Below are 16464 nucleotides of genomic sequence, written 5' to 3' on the forward strand. Positions count from 1 at the left end.
TAGCAGATCAGTAGAACTGCGACTGGATCAAATATCAGTTCAAGGAAGTAACATTACAGCATATTTTCCCCTGGAATAATACTTACTTCTTGTAATTTTCTGAAAGGATGGATGACAAAGTTCTTCTGACAGAGGATGTCCGTCTCAAAAAGTGTTCAATGCGATGTCAAACACGAAGAATAGTCTTGTGTTCAATTGTTGTCATTCTTTTGGTTTGCGGTGTATGTCTTGGTGTGTTCTTACATGACAGGGCCAGGGGAATCATTGACAAGAATCAAGACGACCGAGAAGACAATTTTGAATTTGTTTGTGGTATCCCAGATGAAAATAAAAACTGGGATTACTGCTATGGTTTATCATCTTCCAACTGCAACATAACCCTCATAGAAAGTATTCCAGAAAATATGACCTACCCCAAAGGCGCACCATCTCACCCCTCTATATTCACTAGTTGGTTGAAGCTTCTGGATGCAGCAAAGTCAAACATTTATATTGCTTCATCGTACTGGTCACTCAGATCAGAAGATGTGCCAGTAAAAGATCCTAGCTCATGGCAGGGAGATGCTATTTTTAACAAACTGGTAGAAGTAGGAAAACGAGGTGATGATAACTAGATTGTTTATATTTAATCAATATGTAGCTGTTCGCAAATGTTCACAAAGTTCTGCTGTATACTACAGGATGCAGGTTTGATTCTTTTAGAGGATGTTGTTGTTGAAATTTTTGCAACTGCTTTAGGGTCTAAAAAATACATAAACTTTCATTTGCATTCCATCTACAATTGGTTGGGTCATAATAATACATGGGAAACAGTCTAGTTGAAATCCAAAACTTTCACTCAGGTTTGCTCAAAGTCCTAAATGTTATAGGAAAATGGATAAAAAATGTCTGGGTAAACACCAGTGTTTTGGTAGTGTTTTGGGTTGACTTTTTTCCATGTAATGGTCTATTTTAGCACAACTGTAAAGTACAAACTGACCAATTTAGGTGGCTACAGCTGCCTCCCCCCTGCCTTACACACCTATGCCTACTGCAATGGTAATTTATTTAGTATTGGTAGTAAAAGTTCTAAAGTGTGCACATTTTGACACAATGCCAACCATGTGAATGGAAAAATATTGCAAAATATATTCATGTGATTTTATACTGATTGAGGTGTAATATAGCAATATACGTAAGAAATATTTTTAGCCTGACTAAATCTATAATAGGCCAATAGTATAGCTACAATAGAATTGTAGACAAAGCAAATGAAATTTCATTACAGTACATTACAATGCCTGATATAATTGTATTATACTTACCTTTGGCCAATATATCGAATGTTTCCAGTATAGTAAGAGAAAGACTTACTGTCTCCTTTAGGAATCGGCAGTAATACAACCCACATATTTGCACATAAGAATATGGAAAAATTATAGAAGTGATTTTTCCTAAACTCAAGAAGTGATTGATTAAAAATTATAGTGTGAAAACAAGTATGAAAAGTACACTTCTTTAACCCAGCTTTGAGTTTAAACTAAAAATGTGCTCGCATGAACCACGTTGTTTCGCTTTTGTTCTGATTCCTTGCATTTCAGTCCAAATTCCAAGAATTATCGAATTATTGTATAAATTTGAATTTTAAATTTCAATTAATATTTGTACATTTACATACAAAATAGTTTTAAATGCCAATCTAACCTGAAAGGCCTTTATTTTCTTCGCCATAAAGCTAAAGGGGGAAGATCAGGCGGAGAGATGCGTAGGCAAAGAGGCGATAAAAAAGCCTGTTCTTGAGGGCCTTTTAATTTTTAAAAACAACTTTCCTGCGAATGAAAAAGCTCGCATCTTGTGATCTTGATTATTTTTCTTTGTTTTTCATTTCAATAACCAGCCAGACATAGGTATAGTCTGCGAACCCATCCGCATGTATGGGAATTGCCACAGAGTTAATAAATGGAGGGAGGAGATTTTCGTGATGAGTCCGTCAGTCTGGGGCGTATAGACAGGACAGCGTGGTCCTGTCTGTTGGATTAGGGCCTCTTTCCACTGTCGCGTTTTATTTTACGTTCATATGTACGCACGTAAAAGTTTTTCAAAATCATTTAAATAATACTTATGAAATCAACGATTGAATAGATGCATATATGGTTAGATTTGTAATTTTGGAAAAACGTTACAGTACCAGTGAAATCCGCCCTTTTACGCGTTGGACGTACAAAAAAACCTCACCCAAAATTGTCAGCCTGAGCCTGTGTAACTAAAGTGTAATTCAAAATTCACAGATAAATTTTGTGGATTCTTTTCCATTTCTCAGGTGTCAGCATCAAAATTGTTCATCAAGTTGATACAAAATACCAAACAAATGAAGATACAAAAGTCTTAGAAGAAATGGGTCTTGCTGAAGTCCGTGTCCTAGATATGAAGAAATTGTTAGGAGCCGGAATACTGCATACTAAGATGTGGTTGGTCGATAATATGCATTTCTATCTTGGTAGTGCGAATATGGATTGGAGATCACTCACGCAGGTTCATACTTTAAATTAACAAGTTACCGTATTTTATCAAAGTAGTTAGGTAATTAATATGATTTTTTCCATTTAATATTTCCCTGACATAATTTGTATGGGCATAACTGTGTGTATAGACATAATGTGGGCATAACTAACAACATGTCCGTTGTTGCATGGTAACTTCCACCATTCATCTAAAGTTTTTTAGATAGATTTTATCTCTCTGCCTATTTTCAGGTTAAAGAACTTGGCCTTCTGACATCAAATTGTAGTTGTTTAGCAACAGACATGTCCAAAATTTTCGACATTTACTGGTTCTTAGCAGAAAATAATTCTCACATTCCCGATCATTGGCCAACTAGTTTAGATACAAATTATAACAAAGGTAATTTTTTCCGACATGTGCATTCTTTGTTTATTATTAATGCCGAGCAAGGTCGTACACATGCAGCAGGGGATAGAGAGCGCAAGACTGTTATTTTCTTTATCATTTTGAACACAATCTCTCTTGACTATCTTCTATATAAACATATTTTTAAAATGAAAGCATCGTCATCAAAGCATTTCATCATCTATTTCATCATGAAATTCTAATTCTCCTTCACTGATCATATTTCAGATCATCCGATGCCGCTGATGATCAATGGTAATGCAGGGGAGGTATATCTCTCGTCATCCCCACCTCCGCTATGCACTAAAGACAGAACAACAGATATTGATTCAATTCTTGACGTTATCCATAAAGCACAGAAATTCATTCATATCTCTGTCATGGATTATTCACCAACCTTTTTATATACCTGGCCGAGCACGTAAGCATTGGATACTTATATCAGTGTGTCATAGTTACTTACATATCGACATCTAAGAGCGAACAATGTCAATGGCGCCTTTGATAAATAGCTAATCTCGTTGAAAATCATTGATCAAAACACGCGGACGATTTTCCCGCGATTTTACGCACAACGATTAAGTAGATGTTTACGTACAGATAAGCCGGAAATTCTCCCTGAAAATTGGAGAAAAGTTGAGTGAATCATTACAAGGGTGAACCAGTCATTTACGTTCTGAACTGTTATAACCGAAACCGGCGAAACGTTCACTAGCTTGTCTTTGATAGCGCATGATTATATATGTCCTATTTTCACGCCACGGTTCTATTCTTCGTTTTTTACTGACAAAGGCAAATAAGGTATTTTCTATCCCCATTTGCAAGACAACAATTGACAAAATGCAATTGATACGTACGCTTTCTGTCATATTTAGTTATTGGGCTGTTATTGATGATGCTTTACGGGAAGCTGCGTTTGATCGACGTATTGAGGTCCATTTCATGGCCAGTGACTGGCTTCATACTAAACTCTCAATGATCCCATTCCTGAAATCTTTGGCTGTCTTGAATGACGTGAAATATGTTAATGTTGAAGTGGTATGTTTCGTTTATTCAAATTCCTATAAGTGAGCAAAATCAGTAACTATGCCGGTTAGTTTTCAATAAGGTTAGTTTTCCTAGAAGACACAGGATTGACTAAATATCATTTCAGAAATCGTCTGGGTTATAGTGGGCATCTGTAATTCGACGATCAGATTGTTTTTGATGGATTAGATATTTCAAGCAATTTTGACCAGATGATAATACCGTAACCACCAGGAAGTGACGTGCATTAGCTACATACATAAATAGTTGGAAAGTTGCCTAAAAATAAGGTGTTACTTTTTGTTTTATGAATGCAATTAAACACAACACATTTGAATTTCAGAGATTGCTTAAGGTTCCAGCGAATGAAAGACAGGAAAAAATTCCTTATTCTCGTGTCCAACACACTAAGTACATGGTTACCGATAACGCAGCATATATCGGAACATCTAACTGGTCAGCGGATTACTTTGTGAACACAGGTGGTATAGGTTATATCCTTAATCAGACTTCACCAGACTCGGAAAAGCAGCTGTTCTCAGATGCCATCCAGAGACAACTGGAAGATGTTTTTTCACGTGACTGGAATTCCAACTACACGAAATCCATTTGGGAGTATTGACCCAGGTTATGGTGATTTTGATATGATCGGGAAACTAAGGTAGTTTTTTCAGATTTATAATCTTAAGCTTCTCTTAGATGATTAGGGAGTGGTCTTCGGTCCTATAAAGTAATTGTAAATTGTATTTTAAACACTATTTGTATACAGAATGGGGATGATTTTTATGTTAATAACGAATTTTAAAGTGAATAATCTATGTATAGAAAGTCAGTCTAAAGGCTGCTATGTAATAAATAAGATATACCATAATTACTAAGCCATCATGCACGACATTTTGTTTCTCTAATTATCATAACAGACACGACAAAATTTTGCAGAATAGATTTAATTGTAATGTCACACATTACGACTACTCCAATATTTACAGATTGAAAATGTGTCAAGTATAATTGCTAAAACATCGATATATATAAAATTATCAAATAAGTTCGTCATCTAATGCGTTCTAAATACTGTGACAATAGCATATCCGGTGGATGAAACTGGTTACTCAGATTTTCTATTTGAACCACGTGTCTTGGGTGACCTAACGATATAAATGACAATATCAATCCACACTGTGAGTAATCTTGTCCCCAGGGTATAGATGTTGTATAATATTTTGATGGGTCAATTCGATTAATTTACAAAGTACAACGTAATATGTACTGTCATTCTTTCGGAAGGGGGATGTTTTAGTGGGTAGAACAATGTCATTTTGTTCAAGACAGAATGAGTAGATGCGTAGACAAAAGCAAAACCCAAGAACGCTTTTTTATTACTTTTGGGACCGCTCATAAGGGAGGTTAGTCGGATTACCGTGTATAGACTTACTCTCTGACGATAAATTCATGTATTGGCAAATTCCGTGAATCAGCAATCTATCCATACTATAAGATGAAATATAATCACTATAAATAAGGCGAGAAACCATACAAATACTTTCTTTTCAGGAAACAGGCAGAAAATATTTGAAATATTTTGAATACAACCAAAAACAGTTGTTAGTTTTAAAGAATATAGTCGTTGAAGCACCATTAATTAAGGGACAATTTGATGGTCTTGTCGGGGAACATATCTTATCATATGCTGAGTCATGTAATGGGACCTCGAAGGGGTTGATGTAATTGTAGTAATTGATGTTTAACTTGTATATGAAACTTACATTTTATAAAATAAACCCAGTCATACTAAGTCCAAGATATACTCAATATATCCATTTATTGTATGGAAAGGGGTATTTTACTGGAATTTTTTACTCTAACACTCGTAGAACTCATACGCCACTACATCCTAGGACCAGGTGCGCGTATTTTGACCACCAGTGAGCTCTATATATATAGAGATCACTGGCGAGTGGTGGCCACTGGGAGTGACATAAGTTCACAACGAATTTCAAAAATTTTCCGCCATTTTCATTGTCGTAACTTGTGAAAATACAAATGGTCTTTGGTTCGTATATAAAACGAAATTAACGTTGGAGATACAACGAAAACACGTGGAAGAGACATCTTTAGAATAAGATAAGTAAACGTGTATTTTTGTCACTATAAATTTAGTCCTAATAAACAGAACATTAAAACGGTTGCGAGAAGTAAGTTTACTTAGTTATGATGGGTACATGTGTAGTATATACCTTGATGGAATCAGAGATATGAGAACAGTTTCGTTCATGTCTTTAAAAACTGACAACATTTCTTCTTCAAAGTACTTCAGTCCAGACTAAAATAATGTAAAGTTTGCAACTGATGGGTTTGTCTAATTTACAAAGTAAAAAAACTGCACAACTTTGCTCTTTAGTTTTTTTTCTATGGGAAGACCTTCCACAGAGTGTACCACTGTATTTATTTATTTAAAAACCCAATTCTCAAAATATTAGGAGTGCGAGTATAGGTCCCATGCCCTTTGTGCTGATGTGCAACAACTATTAACTAATGCATAGTTTAGAGGCTCAAAACAGCTCTGGGATTTAGAACAGATCTAAAGTATCAAATTAATATAAGTACTGATAATGAATTCTTTGTAAAAAAATAGGATAAAATACAATTTGCAATTCACAAAAGTGAAAACAAAAATTACCATTGATATATTTCTGCCTTTCAAAGTTAATTTAATTTTGTGATCGACATTTTGAAATTTCTTTTCAGCAACTTGAAAATCTAAAATGATAAAAGCATAGGAATATACATATATCAGGTTGACCCTAAACAAAGCTTACCCAACAAAGTTTTTTTATACTTTCATCACACTCATATTAGCTCAGAAAGGTATAATACCTGAATTAGTCTTGGTTCTTTGGTTTAATTGATTTGGAGTTTGAGAAGAATCAAGATGAGATAAGTCACAAAGGTACCTGTCCTGGTCTTCACCTTTAAGGTTTACAAAATCACTCCATCTCTGTTAAAATCAGACATGCAAATGGTAATTTAATAATTTGTAAACAAAATTTTCACCACCAAGCTTAGGATAACTCCTTAGAAAACAAAAGCATGTGAAAAATTTTTTTTTCATCAACAAGGCACCAACAACATACATTCATTTGGGACTGATCCTCAAACAATTGTTCAAAAGCTGATGTCGATTTTACCATAAAATCTGCTATGCTTAAATCTGAGAAGTCCTCCGTTTCAATCAGGTGGGAAAGGAACACATCTGAAATTAATGATACTGATAAATCCATTACTTACAAACATTGCACAATGGTAATTAACACAGCCAACATACATGTTTGTTGGCAAAGCTCTATTTCATGTTTACTATTTGCAACCATTTCCAACCACCTTTTACTTTAGTGTTGTAAAAACTGACATAAATCTAGATAATTACCATTTTCAAATTTTCTGGAATTAACACACCCCTTTGCTTTTCTACCAGTGTTCCTAATGTATGATTGAGGTCTTGGTGCACGAGACATTTTCAAACATGCCTTAGAGTGCCTCAGCTTCTGTCGATCATTTCTTTCATCAATTTCAGCTTCAACTGTTGATCTGAATGTATTAAAAAAACTTCCTCCTATATGTATTTGGTCATTTGAAATGATTATATATGTATGATGAAAGTAGCATTTTTTCAACCGATTACAACATATCCAGTACCAAAAATGTCACAGGCAAAAATACAGGTTGCTGTGCTACAATCTCAGTAACTCTCTATGTGTGGCTAATATTAACCAATGTTTGTGTGGTTGATAATAACCATTATAATATGGCACAAAATAGCCAAAGCCAAAAATTGGGGACTGCAATTTCACTTGTGCACAGAGTTCAATATACAGCAATGACAGAGTTCTTATTAGTTAGTCATGTATTGTCATGTTATATTGCTTTTCAAGATGAACACATTATGGAATCACTTTTAATACAGTGCTCAGAGCAATAAATCTATTGGGTTTTCCCTTACTTGTACTCTGGTTCCAATATTTTAAAGAATTTTAATGCATTTCAAACAAAGGAAAAAACCGAAAATGCTAAAGGTTTCTAATATATTCACGTTATAGAACAAAATATTGCATTGAATATTGCATGCATGCCACAAATATGAAACTAAAAACCACATGCAAGAAAAAAAATTAAGCGCATATAAGAAATTTTTAAGCGATTGCATTCACTGTAAACATGCTATTCTCGTTTAACTTACGTTTCAGTGGTCTGTTCATGAATCACAGAGTTCAACAATTCTGCGTTTTTAACGCGATCGTGGGTGCTTAATACACCCATATATCAAACGAAATACTTTCGCAGCGAGGACAGAAAATAGCTTTCTTTTTCACTTATTTTAATGTAAATGATCTTTCTCAAATTTTGTTGTTGTCGATGGTTTACGCGGAAAAACGCGCGCTTTTCGCGAGGATCACACGCAACAAGGTTTACTTGCAAAGTATTTCAAAGTGATGATGTAATTTGCCAGCCATTAGCAGGTGATAGATGACATGGAGATATATTTTTATTCATTTGCATATGCAGCCCTTCTTTGCATTTTGCAGCCATATGGTCCTTTGTATGCTATTATTCAGCTCGGCCATCTGTTGCGGACACACAAAGGCTGCAAATCAATCTATTTGGTATTATCATCAATCTGTTAAAACGAATAATTTATAAAAGATCTCGCCACTTCCCAGCATATATTATCTTAAGCATTTTAAATTATTGAATGAACATACAGGATAGCCCACTCCGATGACTCCATTGCACCGATAGCCCCCAGTTGGCCCTAAAATATATGTATGAAAAGAAAAACATAATTTGGAGCGGAACATTTATTCTGAATCAAAATTTAGCATATGTTATAAACATAGACGGTAAATTTGCGTATGTATGTGGGTGCTTCAAGAGTGATATATGTATATTTTATGAGGATTAGACACCAGACATAACCTGGTTCAAGTCCGCCACAGGAAATGACTAATGAGCACATCTGCACATGCTCTTTTCATTGGACACAAGTCTAAGTTGGCCGAGTAAACAAAGCAAAATGGAGGCAGATACGGGTGATGCCAGTGACTTGGCAAGTGATGTTTCTAATTCTAAAATTCCGACAAATACTGCCGTTGAATCTAGCGGCCCTGAGGACGACGAACACGATGATGACGAACTGCCAAGTGTTCAATTCGTCAAAAGTGTGTGTTTCAAACGATTAATTCAAATATCAATCGTGGTGAGTGCAATCTCAGTCGGTATGAATAGTAAGAAGACGTTTGAAAAATACAGACAATTGTGGTATGTTACCTTAACGCTTGATATTTTTGTCCTATTAATATTTCTTATTGAATCGCTCATGGATATGAAAATTTTTGGCTTATGGAAAGGAGAAAGGGCATTTCTAAAGAATCGTTTCAATTTATTCAACTTGGGGATGCTGATATTTATTGTAATGTCAATAGTATTGCAAATTGTCGAGGGACCGAATTTTTCTGGATACGTCCCAGAGTATTTAAAGGTTATAGCACGGGCACCCCGCTCGTTTATTCTTATACGAGTTATGAAATACTTCATGAATATATCGCTATTGAATCAGGTCTCCCGACGCTCTGGTAAACAAATCAGAAACGTTACGACATTTTTAGTCTATTTTATGATCCTTGCCTCATTAATCGGCGTCCAGCTTTTCGGGGAGGAGAGCTATTACTGTGTGAAAAACGGTACTGATATTAAAAATGTTACTAATAAAGACCTCAATTTGCCAGAAATACGTTGCTATATTGATAACAGCCACCAGAGTAAAACAGTTTGTCCGGAAGGTTTTGTCTGCCACAGTTTGAGGCTCGATGACAGTAAACGAACAACGTATTTCGAAAATATATGGTATGGATTTTTGACTGTGTACGAGAGCTCAACACAAGAAGGATGGGTTCTTGTGATGTACGCGCAAATGAACAGTCAGAACTATTATGTTAGTGCGGTTTATTTCGTATCACTGATATTCTTTGTGGCTTGGTTGGTTAAGAGCGTTTTCATCGCCGTAATTACGGAAACATTTGCTGATTTGCGATCGCAGTTATATTTAAAGAACTGGCGAACTAATCGCAGAATTACGGGCTTATCATCTGAAATTATACAAGACGATGGCACTGGTTGGCACTTGGTTGCTATTAAAGAAGAATGGACGAAAACAAAAGCCTTCAATCGCGCTAGACAATTTCTTACATCTAAATACTTCCGGTATATGATATGGGCCCTGTTGGCATTAGACGCTTTACTTCAACCTAACCTAGATCCTCATCCCAGACGTATATTACAACTAGTGTTCACAATCATATTTGACATCGAAAGCTGCTTTAAGATTTGGTGTGTTGGCGTAAAAAGCTATTGGAAAATCCCAGTTTATCGTTTTGAGTTATTTTTGGCTGTAGGAAGCACGCTATGTATTGGGGCGGTTACATATGCAGAAGCTGATATTTTAGTTGCTTTTCATGTTTTACGGGTGACACGTCTAATCATTGCTGTGCCAAGTCTCAACGCCTTCTTGCATAAAGCATTCGGAACAGGAACGAAAATTGGTGCAGTCGTTATCTTTACGTTATTTCTGTTGGTTTTTGCGTCCACCCTAAGTCTACAGTTGTTCTCCGGCATGGATTTCGGTAACGACGGACCTTTCGATGACTATCTTAAATCATCCACTTCTATGTTTCAAATAATAACCCAGGAGGGGTGGGTCGAAGTACTGGATACAGTAAAGTACGCATCCTCGCCAATAATTGCTCCACTTGTTAGTATTTACTTCACTAGTTACAATCTCTTCGCATCACTTATTTTAGGCAGTGTTTTTATTGCTGTTATTCTTGACAATTTGGAAATTAAGGAAGAGACAAAAATATTGAAACAGCGCAAGTTAGGTGAAGAAGGTTTGAATATTCATGAAAGCCTACCAAAACGGCTGCAAATATTTGGAAAATTCAAAGAAAGTCCAAGATTAGTGGAAACGTGGAAAGTTTCAGGTGACTTTCCTGTGCCTAAAGTTCGACAAAGTTTTATGAGAAAATTTTTAGACGATACACGAATGCGTTTGTCAGGTTTCACAGCAAACCCTAGCGTCTACGAAGATGCGTTAATGACGCAAAGGAAAGACATGCCATTTAAGTTACTTAGTTCACCTGTCCCTGACGATGTTCACACACTGAGATTAAAGAAAAGAACCAGCCTGACACAACTTATTCAAGACTCCACTCGAAGACGTAATCTCACGGACTACACAGCGACACAAGGCCGTCATACAGCAAAGTCATATCTATTAGGCTACACAGCACGACAGATCAATCGTAACGCGGCGAAGTTAACTCAAGGAGCGCGTAAGACATCGGAAAAAGCCGACATGAACGCGTTACGACAAATGAAAAGTCAAGGCGGACATGGCGCAGCGACGTTGCCTCACAATACGGGTTCATCACGTAACAACGAGGACTGGAACATCAGAGAATTACGAGCTAGACGTGAACAAGCACAAAGGGTAAAAGCAGCCCGTGAGGAGTCTCTAAGAGAAAACCATCCTTATTTTGATTTCCCGCTCTTCATTGTGTCTCGTGACAGTCTGTTGCGTCAGTGGCTGCAAAGAATTGTGCATGCTCGATATGAGATCGCAGGGAATCATGGGGAGGTGCAGTCGAAACGTCCCATGATTAACGATGCGTTCATTAAGAGAGTTTTATCAACCCAAACCTATTTGGAATGGATAATTATCCTCATCACTTTCTCATCCTGCGTCGCGATGATGTTCGAGAAACATGACTATCGAACATTTGATGTTCCCGTACTTGAATTCTTCGAGTATCTCTTCGTTGTTGCCACGAGTATCGAGTTGCTGATTCGTGTTCTTGCTGATGGTCTGTTGTTCACACCTAACGCGGTCATTCGAAGCCCCGGCGATGTCATGGATATCTCGATTTATTTTATTGGCTTTATTTACGTATGCTTATCCCCGTCGTCCATTCCTCGTAACTCTGCGACGTATGCCCTGCTTGTTCTTCGTGCTTTGAGACCGCTCAGGGTAATCAACCTCATTCCGAAAACGAGGCAAGTTATTCAGGAGTTGTTTGGTGGATTTAAAGAAATCCTAAAAGTTGCAGCTCTACAATTATCATTAATGTTCATCTTTGCAAGCTATGGTGTGCAGATGTTTTCAAACAAACTCAAGAGATGTAACGACGACAGTGTTACAACTGAAGAGGAGTGTCAAGGATTTTTTTACACCGCTTTAAGAGGGCCACAAGAATTGCGTGAACTTGCAGGAGGAGAAAATGAAATGTTGGTCTCAAGAACATGGCACAATCCAAAAAGTTTTAACTTTGACGAACTTCTTAACGCCTTGATAGCCCTGTTTGAAGCCCTCTCGCTCGAGGGTTGGTTAGACATAAGAAATGTTATCGAAGATCAAAAGAATCTAGGGACATTATATGGGTTTTATATTCATGGCTACGTATTACTGGCATGTATGATCGGGCTGGCAATGTTCGTCGGTGTTGTTGTTAATAATTTCAACGAGAACAAAGGAACAGCACTTCTTACTGTTGATCAAAGAAGATGGGAAGACTTAAGAAAGCGCCTTCGACTCGCCCAACCACTTCACCTCCCATTGCGTCCTGATGACAGTCCCGTCAGATCGCGACTATATGACTTCTTACAGTCCACACTTTATGGTCGAGTAAACGTCTTTTTGGTTGTCTTTAACTGTGCTACGCTAGCAGTTGTTCCGTGGATAGTCGACCCTGATTCTCCCATTCCAAAGAATTTGATGCTGATTTCCGTAGCATTGACCATCGTCTTTGTTATTGAGTGCATTCTCAAGATCGTTGCGTACACCTTCAGAGGTTATTGGAGAAGTCATCGCAACCGTTTCGACTTCTTTTTGACTGTGGCCGGTGTTTTGTGGATTATACTTCACTTTGCTTTCGTCCATAATCATACCCACGAAAGAATGTACCGCGGGCCGGTTTGGTTAGGTGTTGCGATAATTTTGTTTCGATTTTTAAGTCTGTCTGGTAAACATGATACACTGAAGATGCTAATGATGACGGTCTTAATGAGTTTAGTGAAGAGTTTCTATATTATATTTGTTTTGGTATTAATCATCATGTCCTATGCAATGATCGGGGTTATAGTGTTTGGCACTGTGAAACACGGTGTGGCCATTAACAACGATGCCAATTTTGAAGGCAGTATCAATGCGATGATAATGTTATTTCGGATAACAACTGGAGAAGATTGGAATAAAGTAAGACAAGACTGTGGGATACAAGAACCTTACTGCACGGAAGCAACTGAATCTGAGAATTACTGGAAATCTGATTGTGGCACTTACGTTGGCTCTCTTTGTTACTTCATATCATTCTACGTGACCTTAACGTTTGTTTTGTTAAATTTACTTATCGCGGTGATCATTGAAAATTTCTCTTTGTTTTACTCGAGTGAAGAGGACGCAGCTCTGAGTCATCAAGACTTATATCAATATCAGTTGACTTGGAATCTTGTTGATCAGAATCGCAAAGGGTTTATAACAGTACGTCAAGCTAGACTTGTTCTACGTTTGTTAAGAGGAAGACTTGGTGTGGATCCGTCAACATTTCTTTTCAAACATATCTGTCTCGAGATTGAAAAGTTCCGCGGAGGACGTGAAGTGTCTTTCCACGACCTACTCGAGATTTTAGCTTACCGTTCAATTGATGATATATCCCGAAGTTTACAACTTGAAGAGTTGCTGGCTCGTGAGGAACTTGAACGATCGATTGAGGAGGAAGTTGCTATACAAACTATACGTGATTGGTTTTTGAATCTTAAGAAGGAGAAGGCGGTTAAAAGAGGACGTGGGTACTCGTTCGGAGCAATAAGTTCCGCCTCAAGTGTTGAAACTGAATCCAGTGATAACGAAGATCAGGAACAGTCCAATAGACTGTCGGTAAAAACATTTCAAAAACGAAACCTTAGTTCAAAAACCCAAACGCCATCGATTAGTGTTGTTGCAGTACCTCAAAAAGGGGAAGAGAAAGTAGAACAGAAAGATGAAGGAGATCTTGAAGAATGGTTTACGAATCAAATCACGTAATAAAAACGGTAAATTCATAGCAGAAAATGATGAAGGGATAATTTATTAATAGGGGGAGTTCAGGGGCAAGGGGCTATACTGGGCTGATGATCCTGTATTTGCCAGATTACATCACGGGGCGACAGTTAGTCATCCATGGTAGGTTTCGTGGTAAAGTAATACGCAATAATATATAACTAATCACTCCATGTCCAAAAATTTATAAAATGTTCAAACGTATGTTTTCCAAGACTGGAGAAGACTGCCAACATTTCTACTTTAGCATGCGTTGAAGTCAAGATTTTTCACTCGTTTTACTTCAACGGCCGCCTAGCGAGGCTAACTGGACGCCCTTGATCATCGCCCAAGTTTTAGCAAACCTGATAAGTTTATGCTACTTCGATCTTTATGGTTGAGATTTGTATATTGCTAAGTGGATAATTGCCAACACTAAATCAAAAATTTTTCCAGGAGGATGCCGTTGACCAGTACTAGCGCAAGACTCTCCCAGTGCATCGTATAATATGATATCAAGAGGAGTGATTTTCATATTTTAAACAAAATTTCGCGAGCAATGATTTGAGGCCCGTTCATTCGAAGGCTGTTTAGATGACGGTGATGGCTTCGTGAATGACCGAACAACATAATCTTATGATACGTAATGAGGTCATGTACTTACTGAAGTTACAATCATATTTGGTCTAACCGTGTGGTAAAATCTGATTTCAGATTGTTTGATGAAACGTGCTCTATTTTATTACACACTAATCCACCGTTTAGCCTAAACTGACTTCGATCAATTGCGCTACGGGTGATTTTAAGGAGCTTTTTGCTATAAATACATAATATATAAAATAAAGTATGCATGTATTTAAAGATATGGGAAATTTTATGAATGAGTAGACACCTGACAACAGAGCCTCATAAATGTGAGGACACTCCATATGTACCAAAATGACAGTTGTTGCTATTCATTGACCTATGATTGATCTGATGAATGGACACTAAGTATTTATCTACCTTTAGGATTAGCTTTAGGCCAGCTCAGACAAGCAATTTTCGCCGCGATTACATATTTCGACTAAGATGCGAGCTGTGGATATGTGATAAGGGCACCATTGAATCAAACTGTCTTGATTTTATCGATAAAGATTAGTTCGTGTCGATCAAAACTGAACTGAAAATCGCAGCAAAAACTGCAAGTTAATGATACAGCACCTTAATGATACTGGATTTTCATGGTTTAATTGGGCAAGTTAAAAGGCAGATTATTTTAGCACCTTAATTGGGCAGAAATTTTAGGCCTAAACGAGCTTGTATTTCTATTTGAGTCATTCGGTGCAATTTCTGTTGTCAGACTATAGTGTTGTGAAATATATTGAGAAAATGAATAAGAATTTATATATTTAACTTATTAAATAGAAATAAAATTGTATTGTATATTTGGAAATCCAGTGTGTTCACCATCTGTCATTCTCGATTCCCACTATATTTTTTTGCGTTTTAGTGGTTGCTTTAAAACTAGAATACTTTACAACTTTGCCTTTTCCAAGTGTAGACTTTCTTGCATGGTGATTCAAAATATATTATTGCACGTGTTAATTGCACCTGTTAAAACAGTGTTATAACAGTGAGTTAACAATTGAGGACAAAACAAAGATAAAATTAAACAGATGGACAAGAATATATTTATTTATTCAATAATGTAATTGTCTACAACAAGGCATCTTGATAATAATTATCACAAAACATCCTCATTGACAAATACATCTCTTGACCCTTGCTTGACAAAAACATCTGCACTCTTGTTTTTTCCTTTTCTAAAAGTAAAGAAAGGCAAAGGTGACTAACCAGTGAATGTAGTTGTTGACACTCAGGTGTTTTTCAGCAACAGGCTCCTATAGAAGCCAAAACATGGTCACAATGCAAGCATGAAACACAGACAGTGGGGAAACAGAACAAGGAACTTTGTTTTAGACCAAGTTAATCAAAATGCATACATATGGATTACTTATGGATTAGAATTGCCAAAAGATGTAAAAGTTAGTTATGATGAGGCATCAATGTGTACAGATAGTACAGTTATCATTCTATATCAAACTTCTATATTTAGAGACTAGAGTACAGTTTCCAATACAGTTTCTGCAAATGTTGTATGGCAATGCTTTATTCGGTGGTCAGCATTATGTGAAGGGAGCTAAAACCAGTTGGACAACAGAAAGTACTCAATGACTTTGTTATTCTTTAGGATTATTCTTCCCAATAAAACTGTGCCAACAACAATTTTATTTTTCTTCACCTGTGTCAATTACACAAAAGGTCAACTCACACTATCTACCGAAGCCTCCGAGCTTCTCTTTCAGATTCCAACAATGTCAAAACATCTCCTTCTCGGACTGGTCCCTTCACATTTCGAATGATGGATCGATTTGAGTCATCAA

General features: G+C 36.8%; 3 protein-coding genes across 3 annotated transcripts; 2 read left to right on the top strand and 1 right to left on the bottom strand.

Moving 5' to 3' along the window:
* Positions 1–27: 27 nt before the first annotated feature.
* On the top strand, positions 28–5715 carry LOC114526428 (phospholipase D3-like). Its single transcript, XM_028548024.1, has 7 exons — positions 28–600; positions 2300–2511; positions 2733–2880; positions 3115–3307; positions 3762–3924; positions 4256–4573; positions 5467–5715. The coding sequence occupies exons 1-6, from the start codon at positions 108–110 to the stop codon at positions 4532–4534; spliced, it is 1488 nt and encodes a 495-aa protein (XP_028403825.1). The 5' UTR covers positions 28–107; the 3' UTR covers positions 4535–4573; positions 5467–5715.
* On the bottom strand, positions 4877–8730 carry LOC114526430 (R3H domain-containing protein 4-like). The gene is made up of 8 exons (XM_028548028.1): positions 8150–8730; positions 7340–7500; positions 7047–7165; positions 6790–6910; positions 6593–6672; positions 6150–6235; positions 5348–5403; positions 4877–5060 (listed from the first exon to the last, which is right to left on the bottom strand). The coding sequence occupies exons 1-8, from the start codon at positions 8227–8229 to the stop codon at positions 4966–4968; spliced, it is 798 nt and encodes a 265-aa protein (XP_028403829.1). The 5' UTR covers positions 8230–8730; the 3' UTR covers positions 4877–4965.
* Positions 8731–8869: 139 nt separating this feature from the next.
* LOC114526427 (sodium leak channel non-selective protein-like) lies at positions 8870–16007 on the top strand. The gene is made up of 2 exons (XM_028548023.1): positions 8870–14052; positions 14495–16007. The coding sequence occupies exon 1, from the start codon at positions 8933–8935 to the stop codon at positions 14042–14044; it is 5112 nt and encodes a 1703-aa protein (XP_028403824.1). The 5' UTR covers positions 8870–8932; the 3' UTR covers positions 14045–14052; positions 14495–16007.
* Positions 16008–16464: the final 457 nt, after the last annotated feature.

Source organism: Dendronephthya gigantea, unplaced genomic scaffold (assembly GCF_004324835.1).
Source record: "Dendronephthya gigantea isolate DGI-Jeju-01 unplaced genomic scaffold, DenGig_1.0 000038F, whole genome shotgun sequence".
Lineage (NCBI taxonomy): Eukaryota > Metazoa > Cnidaria > Anthozoa > Malacalcyonacea > Nephtheidae > Dendronephthya > Dendronephthya gigantea.